The sequence below is a fragment of the Conger conger genome, chromosome 8, assembly GCF_963514075.1.
Source record: "Conger conger chromosome 8, fConCon1.1, whole genome shotgun sequence".
Classification (NCBI taxonomy): Eukaryota; Metazoa; Chordata; class Actinopteri; order Anguilliformes; family Congridae; genus Conger; species Conger conger.
In genome coordinates, this window is record NC_083767.1 from 16,294,896 (window position 1) to 16,309,435 (window position 14,540).

A 14,540-nucleotide genomic window follows, 5' to 3' on the forward strand; every position below is an offset into this window, starting at 1 on the left:
AGCATTGAGAGCCTCCATGCTAATGAAACAGGGAAGTACTATCCTCTGGACCAAGGAGGGCTGTGTAACCATAAAGGCTGTGTAAAGGGTGTGTACAGGGTGTGTGAAGGTTGTGTAATGGTTGTATAATGGTTGTGTATAGACCCTAAAGAGGTGGGAAAACCTCGGTGAGTCTATCATGGAAGGAAAAAGACGGCTACATCCTGCTGCATTAATATATAATGTCTATTGTTACTGCTGAGTGTCTCAGTTGGAGAGTGAAAGAGTGGGCAAATCTATCCATGCTGAAACCACTGTACTTCTGGGCCTGCTTTCATATGGCCTGAGTAAAAGTGCTGATCTGGGATCAGTTTCACCACTAATGGATAGTTATATTGAATAGGGCTAGGATATGGACAGGGGAAGACCTGATGCTAGATCAGAGCACATAGTCTGAGATACTTTATGAATACAGGCCTCAGCCATGGGTCTCAGCCTAAGTATACCCTAAATACACTGTACATTTACCCGAACCTACATCCTAAATATGGCAGTTTTTCTATGCAAATGAGGTTGGATGGTAGTGTTATGGGCATTACACTAAAAGGTAAAAGGGCTGAAAGTGACACCGCACCATCCTGCCTCCCTCCCTGATTATCCTGGGCTGCACATCTCCCCCCCTCACCCCCCTGCCTCTGCTGGTCTGAGCCGCAGTTTAACCAAGTGTCTTAATGAAACCAGTGTTGAAAAGATTGCCTTCCGCCGTCACCTTTTATCACAGGTTTAATCAGAGCCCCGCGGTTTGGCTCTGTCAGTGCCGTGCCGTCTCAACCACTTTCCCTGTATCTGTCAGAGTTCAGCTCAGGCCACTGCCCACCTCTAGCCTACTCTGGACTTCGCATATCTTACATTTAACTGGACCCAGGTGGTGCTGACACTTACATGGAAGCACAGAGACTGTTTGCTGGAGGTTGGGAGATTTGGAGGGACACTGACTGATGTCGATTTGTGTTCTTAAGCTTTTTCCCCTATCCTTTTTCTCCAAATTCCCAGTGGTTTTCAGAAGTCGTGCTCAGACTCCTCTCTCAGTTCGGGAGAGCGCGATGACGAGCGTCACGCGCCATGTCAGGCTGTTTTTTTGACACCTCAGTTCCCATCGTTCACACAGATGAGTCAGAGGATGACTATTGCTGTTAGGTTTGAGTAGGCAGAGCGTGGCGCCCAATGCGACACGGTCATTCTGGCCAACTGAAACCCTCCTTCCCTGAATCACAAGTCATATATCTGCAATATATCTGTCATGTATATGTATATATGAGTCATATATATTTATAGGAGTCATATGTATATGTGTATGAGTCACATATATGTACTTTATATATGAGTAATATGCATGTATATGAGTCATATCTATGAGTCATATATATTTGATAACACCCCATGTTGCTAAAGTCTGTCTCTCTCTCTTGCAGATTACCAGCGCTTGGTGACGGTTGCCGAGGTGATCACCGCGCTGCTGTTCCCCTTTCAGTGGCAGCACGTGTACGTGCCAATCCTGCCCGCCTCGCTGTGCCACTTCCTGGACGCTCCCGTCCCCTTCATCATGGGCCTGTCGAGCACCGAGGGGGCCGAGCGGTCCAAACTGCAGCTGCCCCATGAGGTACCGAACCAGAACCCACAACCCCGACCCGAGCTTGGCCCGGTCTCTGTCAATTCAAATTCTCATTCAAATAAGCTGTATCGGAATGACCACACATCTGCGTTGTATTGCCAAAGCTTTCATAAAGCAACAATAGCAGCAACAACTGTTTACTGTTACTCTCTCTTTGTCTCAGAGAAACAGACCTCCATGGTTGGGTTAATTTCACCTCAACAGTCTATTCAGAAAATGAACTGAAACTGAATTAACGAATTTTAAAAATGGCAGTTCGATGGGGATATTCAGTCGAATTGGAATGGACTCGCTATGTTCCAGCTCACTCATTTCCTGTTGTGTTTCAGTAAATCCCACGCCACTCACAATGAGACAGACAGAGGGGTTAAACGCAAGACTCGTTCTCCATCCTAATTCTTTTCTCAGTGCTCTCCGAGGAACAAACGTGTGATGAAACAGACTTTAATCGGGTGAAACGCGCATTCCAGTTAATGTCTCCGTGCTTCGCCTCACTCGTGCGTGGAGGAGATAAGATTCTAACAAGGACCAGCATTCTAACGAGCGGAAACATCCGCCCGTAGGGAGACTTTAATCCCCACGATTTCACACAAATTTTAATTATCCGACCGGTTTCTCCAAGGCGCCGACGCGGGGGTACGGTTTCCCGAGAGCCTCTTCCCTCCAAATCCAATTTTCCACCTGATTTTTCCCCCCGCCCCCTGAGGACTTGAGCTGAATTAGACTTTCCAGAGTAATTCTTTGAAGTATGTTGGCCTGCAGCTGAATTGAGGAGAGAGTGAAGGTTGCAAAAAAACATTAAGTTTGCAGCATTACATGGTTGTCTTTCTAGAAATAGAAATGTTAAATATGAAAAGGGGAATTATTTATTGTTATTTTGAAGCAGATGTATGCTTGTGTGGAGCTGAAATAAGTTGGGTTTAGCTTATGCACACATGCACACACATTACACTACATTATAGTCATTTGGCGGATGCTCATATCCAGAGCGACGTACAGTAAAGTGCAAATCATAACACACACACAGACCAAGCTCATACCTCTCATATAACACACTCTATCAGGCATAGAGTGTGGGACGCCGACAGGCTGTCAGGCTCCTGAGTGACTACTATTTCCACCACCTGGGTGATTTGTGCTCCAGCCACAGAAAGGGGAATGAAAAAGCCTGACCTCAAGATAACAGGCTGATGAAATATTTTTTTCAATTCTATTATATATTTTCCAGGGGTGTGTGGATATGGTTCTCAGAGTTGAATATTTACTCTTTTATAGCTTGGCTATGCAATATTCCATATGAATTAATTTTCTTACCATCTACAGAATTAATTTATACCTTCAGACCTCTACATCCTCTGAGGTCTGCATTCAATTAAACTGAATAGAACTCCATAAAACTACAAGCACCATCAGCCCCTATGTGTTTGTCTTTAAGAGCAAGGGGAGGGCCATTACAGACATGAGAGGAAAGATGGTGATTTTATCACCCAAGACCCTGAGCAAGACCAATGGATTTCAGTTCATTAAAGATCACTGGCCTCCAGCCTGCCTGCAGGGTTCAAACCCATGGCAGAGCTTTATGAATATAAAACACCTCACACTTAATTTTGCCCACTTGAATAAAGTGCCTGCGTGAGTGCACTCGTTTGCAATCAGGAGCGACAGTCAGCCGTTCAGCCAAGCCAGTCCCCCGCTGCTTCTTGCTAGCGGGAAAGCACGATGTAGTGTTCAGAAAGAACAGCACGCTGCTTGTTATTTCCACTCCGCTCCGGCTTGCTTTAATATTCTCTGTGAGTGAGTGTGTGTGTGTGTGTGTGTCTGCAAGTTGCCCTTTATGCTGGATTTTCTCATTAAATGTCAACCCATAAAATAACAGCGGCAGTCCACTGATTATTCTGGTTTGTTCCGCTCCAGGCGAGCCTGTGTTTTGTGGACCTGGATAACTCCTGCGTCGAGCTCCCGGAGGATTTCCCGCAATTCCCCAACAAGGCGGAATTCACCCAGGAGCTGACTGAGGTGCTACAGAGTTTTGGGGTGTCGGTAGAGGGGAGCGTGGCCGTCAGCCCTTCCCCTGGCTCTTCTCACCTGAAGAGGCAGGCTCTGCTGGAGCTAGTGGAGGACGGGCGGAACGGGAACCTGGGCAGCGACGGATTGGCGGCTCTAAAGAGGCTCCAGGCCCTGGCCCTCCAAACCGCCGTCGCCGTGGAGACAGCGGGCCGAGCTGGCACGGAGGGCCACGCCCCTGGTCAGGAGGAGGAGCTACTGGACGCCAAGCTGAATGTGCAGTTGAGGGAAGTGTTCGCCGGCCAGTTTGTCTCCATGTTCGCAAACTACGAAGCCTTCATCATCCAGAGCGCCCCCAACCTGGAGTCCTGGGTAACCAACCGAGAGCAGATGCAAAACTTCGACAAGGTGAGACTGGACACAGTAGACTGGGCATGTCTCTAAAGATGCTTTATTCTTGGGTTGTGTTACAGATGTGACTGTGTAGAGATGCTTGTTTTATTAATTATGTTACAGACATGAACTGGTAGATGTTTGATGGATTGTTTTACAGACATTACCCTTACTGCAGAGATGTTTGTTTAAATGGTTCTGTTACAGATATGACCCAGAGGAGATGCTTGTTTGAAGGGTTGTGTTATAGACAGGACCCTGTAGAGATGTTTGTTTGATGGGTTGTGCTACAAACATGACCCCGTTGAGATGTTTGTTTGATGGGTTGTGTTACAGACACGACCCCGTAGAGATGTTTGTTTGATGGGCTTTGTTACAGAAGTAAACCTGTAGAGATGTCTGATTAATGGGCTGTGTTACAGACATGACCCTGTAGAGATGTCTGATTGATGGGCTTTGTTATAGAAGTGAACCTGTAGAGATGTTTGTTTGATGGGATTTGTTACAGAAGTGAACCGGTAGAGATGTCTGATTGATGGGCTATGTTACAGACATGACCCTGTAGAGATGTCTGATTGATGGGCTGTGTTACAGGAATGACCCTGTAGAGATGTCTGATTGATGGGCTGTATTACAGACATGACCCTGTAGAGATGTCTGATTGATGGGCTGTGTTACAGACATGAGCCTGTAGAGATGTCTGATTGATGAGCTGTATTACAGACATGACCCTATAGAGATGTATGATTGATGGGCTGTATGACAGACATGACCCTGTAGAGATGTCTGATTGATGGGCTGTGTTACAGACATGACCCTGTAGAGATGTCTGATTGATGGGGTTTGTTACAGAAGTGAACCGGTAGAGATGTTTGTTTGATGGGCTGTGTTACTGTAGAGATGTCTGATTGATGGGCTGTGTTACAGACATGACCCTGTAGAGATGTCTGATTGATGGGCTTTGTTACAGAAGTGAACCTGTAGATGTTTTTCTCATTGGTTGTGCTTCAGCCCTCCTTCCTGTGGGACCAGCCGGAGCCCAACCTGCCCTTCCTGTCTCGCTTCATTGAGACACAGATGTTCGCCTCCTTCATCGATAATAAGATCATGTCCCAGTGGGAGGAGAAGGATCCACTGCTAAGCGTGTTTGACGCCCGTGTGGAGAAGTTCCGCCTCTACCACGCCCATGCACCCAACCCGCTGTCCTCCCACTACCAAAGGTGCTCCACCAGCCAGAAGTCAGGTGGGTAACAGAGATTCACTCGACTAAAATCGCAGAGCATTCGTGAATGTTCTATTGTCACCTGATGTTGACTGTGGTCGTTGACCTTAGGAAAAAGTACAAACGCACTCCGGTCGCCCAGAGTATAAACCAAATGTTGACGCTCTGTCACTGGACTATAAACTAGCCTTAACACGCCAGCAAATCAGAACATAAGCATGAATTACAATGATAACACAGACATAACTCAGTGTAAAGACTATGGAGCTGACAGTCTCGTTGGTGTGTAGAGCATCTGCAGTTACTTACACAGGGTCTTCAGGGTCACCTGTGTTGTGCTGATGATGTAGTGCTGTGACCCCCCTCCGCCCCCCCAGCCCAGGCCATAGCACAGAGGCTCCTGAAGATCGACCACACAGCCATCCACCCCCACCTGCTGGACATGAAGATCGGACAGGGCAAATATGACCAGGGCTTCTTCCCCAACCTGCAGGCGGATGTCTTGGCCACCGGCCCAGCCAGTAGCAAGTGAGTATCTCTGTCTGACTCACCTCACAGCCAGTAGCAAGTGAGTATCTCTGTCTGCCTCGCCTCACAGCCAATAGCAAGTGAGTATCTCTGTTTGCCCCACCCCACAGCCAATAGCAAGTGATGAACACTGTGTGTGTCTGTGTGTGTGTGTGTCGCTCCAGCAGGTGGTCAGGTCGTACAGCTGCAGCCCAGCGCAGGACGGAGAGTCACAGACAGCAGCCTGAGCACCTGGGACTCGACAACGGTATAAAAGAGGTACAATACCCCTCTCATCCAAAGTGCTTCTCACCCACCTGTGGAACCTCCTCCTCTTCCCTAAAACACTATCCAACACCACCTCCCCAGGCCCTAATTACATACTTCCTTCAAATGCCAAACCTTCTACATGCTCACTAGATACTCATTTCCTGTGTTCCTTTCATCCTCTCTGCTTCTTAACTACAGGGGGTTCTGGTGCTATATTACAGTACAGAACATCCACTGCCACAGTACTCTACCTGCTTAACTGGAACAAAATGGATTCCACCCCTCAGCTCTTTGAATATCTGCTTGAAAGATGTGGCTGTTTGCAGCACCGATAGAAGGACATGCAGGGGGTGTGACCTGATGTTATGGGCAGGCTTAATGGCTGTCTGTCTTGGGGTTCGTCCAATAGAAGTACATGCAGGAGGCCAGGAGCCTGGGGAAGCACCAGTGGCAACCCACATTATCGGACCTGTCCCCTGCCCTCATCGCCCAGACCAACAGCAGATTTGTGGAGGGGCTTCTGAAGGAGTGTCGCATGAAGGTGAGGTACCCCGTCAGGCAGAACTCAGCACAGCACCCCAAAAAATGCCCAGGACCCAGCACAGCACTCCAAAAACAGCATGGGCCCAACACAGCACCTCATGATCAGCCAGCACCCAACACATCCATAATGACAAATGACACACACAAAAAGGGGGGGGGCACATTTAGGGTACATCCTCAGGAACCCTTTTCACCCCTGTACACAGGGAAGGCCTTGGTGTCTCCAACCATATTAATAAAAAATTGCGCAGCTTACATTTGAAATCAGAATCAGGTAAATAGCAATGAATGATAATGAGGCCAAAGAGACAGGTGGTAACAGGTTGGTACTGCTGGGTGCATGTAGTGACAGGTGGGTACTGCTGGGCGCAGGTGGTGACAGGTTGTGCTGTTCCTGTTCCAGACTAAACGCATGCTGGTGGAGAAGATGGGGGGTGAGCTGGTGGACCTGGGTCACGGGGAGGTCAGCCTGACAGGCCTGGAGGAGAACACACTGATCGCCAGCCTCTGCAACCTGCTGGAGCGCATCTGGAGCCACGGACTGCAGCATAAACAGGTAAACACACCTGAGGCACAAACAGGTAAACAGCATTGCTCTGGGTTATTTTTTTACATTTTCTGCTTTTAATGTAAAGCAAATTTGAGCAACATGTTCTGTATGAAAGGTGCAAGATATATAAAGTTTATTATTATTAAAGGCAGAAACTGGAATGTGTGTTTTCCCCGTTCAGGGCAAGTCTGCCCTCTGGTCACACCTGCTCCTGTACCAGAAGAGGGAGGAGAATCTGGAGCTGCAGCCCACATCTCCAGGTGAGGTTTATGTGGTTGTATGTTTTAAATGTATTTTCTCACAACTTTTCAGCACGACTGAGACCAACTGAGATGTTTCTGTTCTCTAACTCTTGCAGTGTCACCAGACAAACTGAAGCCTGAGGGGGGCGGGGCCATGCCGCCCTTGGGCGTGTCTCTCACACAGGATATGAGGTACATGACCACTCCCCTCTCGCCTCCTAGCATGGCAGGAGTCATGGGGCTCATTCCAATCGTTTATTTTATCCTGTCTCGTCTCCTCAGTCGTCATCTGACCCAGAAATCTATCCAAGTCAGTGAAATTTCGGACATTTAATTTATTATTAAATGTCGGATTTAATAACGGATGCTCCAGCAACGATATACGTGGGCATCCTTTGCGGAACTACTTTTACTGGAATGCATGGCGCATATTAACGATCAACCTGTGGATCCACCTCTTCCCCTCTTCCACGTCTGCAATTGTTTGGCTTCAAACTGATTCTTGGACGTTCCATTTGCCGAACAAAGACGTTCCATTTGCCGAAAACACACTTCCTCGAGTCCTGCGTTCTCCAGTCCTTACCTTATATCCTCTGCTGAGTTCAGCTAAGGATCCAGGCATGACAATGAGCATTGGAATGAGCCCGTGGTATAGTTGGCCACTCAGGGGGAACCTGTGTGGTGAGGAGGGCCACTGAGACTGCAGCGTAGCCTGGGGCTTGGGGAACTGCTCTTGTAACTCAGAAGTTGCTGCTGTAAATCTCAGATGAGCCTTTGAGCCTTTGAGATTTTGAGTATTGGTTCAGCGTTTATGCAGCTGCGAAGCAGGGTGTCGTTAAAAAGTAAAGCCGTTTAAAAGCACTCTGGGTAATGCGTCTTCTTAGCAAAGAATCATGAATGTTTAAATAAGTGAGGTTGTTGGCAGGGTGAGCTGGCACCCTGAGTATCCTGCTGTGATCCGCTGTTGCCAAGGTCACCGGACTGTAGCCTGTTTACTGCTGCTCTCCGAATAATGGCCTCTCGGAGGAATTCCCCCTACAGCTCAGAGCCAAGATGGCATTCTGTCCTGTTACTCACTCAGCAGTTATCTCCAGTTACCATCCTCACTATGGCCAGCTCAGCAGGTTCTGACCGCACCTGGGACAGGCGGCCATTTTACATGCCGCCATTGATTGGTGCAGAGAGGTTACTGTTTATTGCCCTAATGACCGGTCCCAGAGAGTCTACTCCTGTAATGGAGGACATTACATACAGAGACGCTTCCATCATAGTGCTGCTCACCATGACGCTGTCTGTCCCTCTCAGACACATACAGAGCCTGACTGAGATACGGACAGAGGTTGGTCGAACCCGGGCCTGGATCCGACTGTCACTGGAGAAGAAGCTGCTCTCACAACATCTAAAACAGCTGCTGAGTGACCAGGAATTAACCAAGTAAGAAAACACATGCGTACACACACCCTACTGAAATAAACAGCTCAAGCTAGGTTTTGAAACAGGTGGTTGACCAGCTCAAACCAGCTAGTTTAGATGGTTCGCCAGTTCAGACAAGATCCTAGCTTGGCATGGTTTGATCAGCTCAAGCTATGTTTTGAAGCTATGTTAACCAAGTACCGGTTCAGATAAGCTACCAGCACTAGCTGGTTGACCAGTTCATATTCAGCTAGACTAGTTTATGACCAGCTTAACCAGCTCATTGTTCCATCTGGTCAAGCTGGCATAGCTGGATTTTACAGCAGGGCACATACACATATTTACACTTATGTGTGTGTGTATGAGTGTGTGTTTGTGTGTGTACGCATGTGAACTATAACTTGTGTCCTCCTGCAGGAAGTTGTATAAAAGATACGCATTCCTGCGCTGTGAAGAAGAGAAGGAGCAGTTTTTGTTCCACCTGCTCTCCCTCAACGCCGACGACTACTTCTGCTTCACCAGCGTCTTCACCACCATCAGTGAGTCCAAGATGACCACAACCATGACTGTCAAACATGACCACAACTGTCAAACATGACCACAGCCAGACACGACCACAACTACACCTATCAGATGTGACCACAACCACAGACACAACCACAGCTATACCTTTCAAACACAACTACACCTGTCAAACACAACCACACCTATAAAATGTGACCACAACCACGGCAGTCAAACACGACCACAGACACATCTGTCAGGCACAACCACACCTGTCAAACATGACCACATCCACACCTAACAAGCACAACCACAACCACACCTGTCAAACATGAGCAAAACCACACCTGTCAAACACAACCACAACCACACCTGTCAGACACAACCACAGAGCAGTATAGCTGAGAACAGCTTGTCACTGTCACTTGTCACTTTTACTTCTTTTCGACTTTCTGTTGCTCAATATTAACATGACTTTAAGTGCTTGTTTGTTTGATATTTCTTTTTATGATGTTAATTGAGATAGACTGGGTCATATATGTGATAAATTGCAGAAATTTTATCATTAATAAAGCATGGTGCAGCTTTCATCTCATTACAGATAAAAAAATATGAGGCTCAATTATTTAGCATGTAGTTACATTGAAGTGATGCCAGCAAATTTCCTTCCTTACCCTCTTAAGAAAAAAAAATTCACCTTCAAAGAGTAACTCTCTGAAAGTCATTAGGAAGAGAGTGCCAACACTACCTACATCACACAGTGCTAGGGGGGCACAGTGCTGCTATCTAACCACACAGTGGCCTCATTAACATCAAACAGTATCAGCATATTTCCTACATACAAAACTAGGGGGGGGGGGGGGGGGGGGGAGTAGGGACCTCGCCTGACCTAGTTTAGCATGGGCCAAATATCATCATATGACTATCATTGTGTGACTATTCAAATATATTCAGGAAGTACACTCAGGGAGCACTTTATTAGGTATTTATTAGATTTAAAAAAACGTATTGGTCTTCGGCTGCTGTAGACTATCCATTTAGAGGTTTGACACATTGTGTGTTCAGAGATGCTCTTCTGCATACCACTGTTGTAATGCGTGGTTATTTGCGTTACTTCCACCTTTGTGTCAGCTTCGACCACTCTTGCCCTTCTCCTCTGACCTCTCCCATTAACAACACACCTGCAGAACTGCTGGATGTTTTTAGTTTTTTGCACCATTCTCTGAGCATGAAGGAGATCAGCAGTTTCTGAGATACTCAAACCACCCTGTCTGGCATCAACAATTTGATCTGAATCTGAAGCTGAACCTCTTGACCACATCTGCATGCTTTTATGCATTTAGTTGCTGCCACATGATTGCCTGATTAAATATTTGCATTAACAAGCTGGTGAACAGGTCTACCTAATAACATGCTCACTGAGTGTACATTCTCTTGAGGAATTTATTATCCAGCACTTTCTGTTGCATAAAATAGTGTCACTTAAACAAACTTCCACTCGGTCTACGTCTGCATCATATTGCAACGGAGCTCTGCTTCCCTTTAATTAATTTAATGCCTCAGCGATTTGAATTTCACCAATCAATCTGGTCTCTCCTATTCTCACACAAAATGCAAAAAACACCCACAAAATAACCAATTTATTTGCATCAAAGGAAATCAATGAGGGGGCTGTGACAGGAAGGATATTGACTTTGACAAACGTTGCCTGACCTATTAAAAATATGTTTTGCTGTCCTTGCTGTATACACTCTGATGTCTCCATAAATTAAGCCTTTTTAGTTCTTTATGGAACCCTGCATCATAGGTGTGAAGCCTGAAAGCTCACAAAGAACCATTTTGCCCACAAAAACCCTTGAACTAGATAGGGTTCTCCTATGGAATCACATGGTTCCTCTTGAACCATTTTTTTCCAAGTGTGTAAACCTCTGTAAGGCACTCTGGATCAGTGTGTTTGCTAAATGCCTATAGAGTAATGTAATGTATATGCTCTCAGGAGAGAGAGAGGCTGCTTGATTACTGGATGGTGATGTATAGTGTTTAGCACTGATGGGCTGTTAGTGTTTAATACTTTAATAATAATTCAGCTCTCTGCTGGTCTGTTTCGTCCCTGTAGTGATTCCGTACCGGGCCGTCATCATTCCCATTAAGAAACTGAGTAATGCCATGACAACCTCCAACCCCTGGGTGTGTGTTTCGGGTGAGCTGGGAGACTCGAGTGTCATACAGACCCCAAAGAATGTTCTGGAGATGACCTTTGAGGTGAGCAACGCCAAAGCTATAGCATACCACAGAATATACTGTTTTACCTATGTTTTCATGTTCCTGCAATGTTACAGAGATGAAGATGGTTTGAGGACATTTTGAGGATGTTGTGAGTACCTTATGAGAACCTTGTGAAGGGCGTCCTATGCTAGGCCAGATTGTCATCTGTGCTGTCCTCCGGAATGTTCCTAAGGATTTATGTTCCATGACCATCAAATGAACCGTGTGCATTAATACACAGAGGGTCTCACACACACTTGAATTTCAATTACACAGAGGGCAGGAAACAGTGCCGCGGACTGCTCACACACACACACACAGAAATGCAATCACACATATTTCTCCTCTGTGTCTCAGTGCCAGAACCTGGGCCAGCTCACAACGGTGCAGCTGGGACACGACAACTCTGGGCTGCTGACCAAATGGCTGGTGGACTGTGTGATGGTGCGGAACGAGATCACTGGACACACATACAAGTAAGACAACTGTAGATACACACATACAAGTAAGAGAACTGTAGATACACAGAAGTAACAGACATGTAGATACACACAGAGGTAACAGACCTGTAGATACACACATATGGGTAACGGACCTGTAGATACACACATACAAGTGAGAGACCTGTAGATACTCAGACGTAACAGACATATAGATACACACATACAAGTAAGAGACCTGTAGATGCACACATACAGGTAAGAGACGTATAGATACACACATACAGGTAACGCACATTAACACCCTCTCCCTAACCCCAGATTCCCCTGTGGTCGCTGGTTGGGTAAGGGTGTGGATGATGGCAGCCTGGAGCGGATTCTGATTGGTGAATTGGTGGCTCCATGTGGAGAGGAAGAGGCGGGGAAACCATGCAGGACTCCGCCCCTTCAGCGCTCACCTACCCAGATCCGACGCATCGGCATCACCGCGCTGACCGGCCGAGCCAATAGTAAGCCTGGCCACACCACCCCTGGCTGCTCCTCACCCAACCATACCACACCTAGCTGCTCCTCACCAAACCACACCACACCTAGCTGCTCCTCACCCAACCATACCACACCTAGCTGCTCTTCACCAAACCACACCACACCTAGCTGCTCCTCACCAAACCACACCACACCTAGCTGCTCCTCACCAAACCACATCACACCTAGCTGCTCCTCACCAAACCACACCACACCTAGCTGCTCCTCACCAAACCACATCACACCTAGCTGCTCCTCACCAAACCACACCACGCCTAGCTGCTCCTCACCAAACCACACCACACCCAGCTACTCCTCACCAAACCACACCACACACCGCTACACCTCACTAAACAGCAACACACTTGGCTACACCTCAATAAACCACAACACACAGCTACACCTCAGTAAACCACAACACACAGCTACACCTCAGTAAACCAGAAGATGCATGGCACTCCAGGTTTAAGCCTGTACCTCAAAACCTTATTTCTGTTGTCTTTGGGTTATTTAGTGATCACAAACATTGGTTGATTCAAACTTTGGTTGAAATGTGGCTATAAAAAATGTTTACGCAACTCTTCCTCCTCTTCCTCACAGAGCCAAACGCTGCTCAGATACAGGAGGCAATTGGGGAAGCAGTGAAAAACATCATCAAACACTTCCAAAAGTCTGAGAAAGAGGTGTGTGTGTGTGTGTGTGTGTGTATGTGTGTTCATGCGTGTAAAGGGTAGGGTCACAGGGTCATTTTGTGGGCTGTGCACACTGAATATTTGGGAACTACTGGCCTAAACTTGTACCTCCAGACTGGGCTGCTGTTAGGGGGGAAATCTCCATTTTGTGCAGAATAATAAAACAAGAGCTAATGACACATATAGTATGCACTAAGGACAGTATGTATCTACAGGGAATCTGTAGTAAGTACACTTATCTTATCTGCCGTTCAAACTTGAAAGGATCTAATTAAATCGGTCTCTGTTCCGGAGTCTTCATGTAATTATTCTCATTAGATATTTTTATTCAGTGGACCCACTGAGACAGTGAGTAAAACAGAAATAAAATATTGTCCTACATTCAATGAGCACTTTATCAAGTAGACTTGTACACCAGCTTGCTAATGCCAATATTTAATCAGCCAATCATGTGGCAGCAACTAAATGCATAAAAGCATGCAGACATGGTCAAGAGGTACAGCCATTGTTCAAACCAAATGTCAGCATGGGGAAGAAATGTGATCTACGTGACTTTGGCGCTGGCATGCTTGTTCGTGCCAGACAGGGTGGTTTGAGTATCTCAGAAACCACTGATCTTCTGTGATTTTCACACACAACAGTCTCTAGAGTATGCAGAGAATGTGTGAAAAACATGCGTTGTTAATGAGACAGGTCTAAGGAGAAGGGCAAGACTGGTTAAAGGTGACAGTAACGCAAATAACCACACATTAGAATAGTGAAAGTCAAAGTATTGTGTTTGATAAATGGAAGTGTCCCTGGCTTCCTGGAGGCATTATACAAAACATTATCACTCTTTGCCTGTTCTGTCTGTTCTGTCTGAAGTAAGCTGACCTCAATTCTCTGAACAACATAAGAATACATAATGGTTAGAACAGTCTGTTCAGCCGATCTAAAACACGGGATGAGGCAATTTAGCCCATCTTGAACAAAAATACGTAATCAACATATATACATAAACAAAATAAAATCCATTTGTTTAGTGCATTTTACAAACATCTGTTGTAATACACTTCACCACAGACCCTGTTGACAGTGGTAAGAGAAAAAGGGGAGATAATGAGAAGAAAATGCAGTTTAGCCCATCAAGCCTCATCACTGACTTCCATTAGACTTAATCCAGCTCCTTTATTTTTTCTTGACACCCCGGTGGTCTCTGCTTCTGCTTCTGGCAAGCAGTTCCACACACTAACTATTGCATTGACACACTGAGTGGTCTTTATGTACATACAATGCCTCCTGTTATGGCTGCAGAATGTATCTCGCTCTATAAAAGAACA

The 14,540-nt window shown here is 46.3% G+C and overlaps 1 protein-coding gene across 2 annotated transcripts in view; it reads left to right on the top strand.

The window, feature by feature from the left end:
• LOC133134992 (DENN domain-containing protein 5B-like) overlaps positions 1 to 14,540 on the top strand; it is a 35,423-nt gene that overhangs the window by 18,128 nt on the left and 2,755 nt on the right. The window contains exons 4-18 of one of the 2 annotated variants that reach the window (XM_061251701.1): positions 1,452 to 1,639; positions 3,566 to 4,063; positions 5,060 to 5,291; positions 5,648 to 5,798; positions 5,963 to 6,056; positions 6,457 to 6,588; positions 6,994 to 7,146; positions 7,322 to 7,400; positions 7,499 to 7,574; positions 8,688 to 8,816; positions 9,213 to 9,334; positions 11,416 to 11,561; positions 11,922 to 12,040; positions 12,326 to 12,513; positions 13,130 to 13,212. In XM_061251701.1, the coding sequence (XP_061107685.1) occupies positions 1,452 to 1,639; positions 3,566 to 4,063; positions 5,060 to 5,291; positions 5,648 to 5,798; positions 5,963 to 6,056; positions 6,457 to 6,588; positions 6,994 to 7,146; positions 7,322 to 7,400; positions 7,499 to 7,574; positions 8,688 to 8,816; positions 9,213 to 9,334; positions 11,416 to 11,561; positions 11,922 to 12,040; positions 12,326 to 12,513; positions 13,130 to 13,212 (2,390 nt within the window). The remainder of the gene's footprint in view (positions 1 to 1,451; positions 1,640 to 3,565; positions 4,064 to 5,059; positions 5,292 to 5,647; positions 5,799 to 5,962; positions 6,057 to 6,456; positions 6,589 to 6,993; positions 7,147 to 7,321; positions 7,401 to 7,498; positions 7,575 to 8,687; positions 8,817 to 9,212; positions 9,335 to 11,415; positions 11,562 to 11,921; positions 12,041 to 12,325; positions 12,514 to 13,129; positions 13,213 to 14,540) is intronic. The other variant, XM_061251702.1, reaches the window with a different exon arrangement.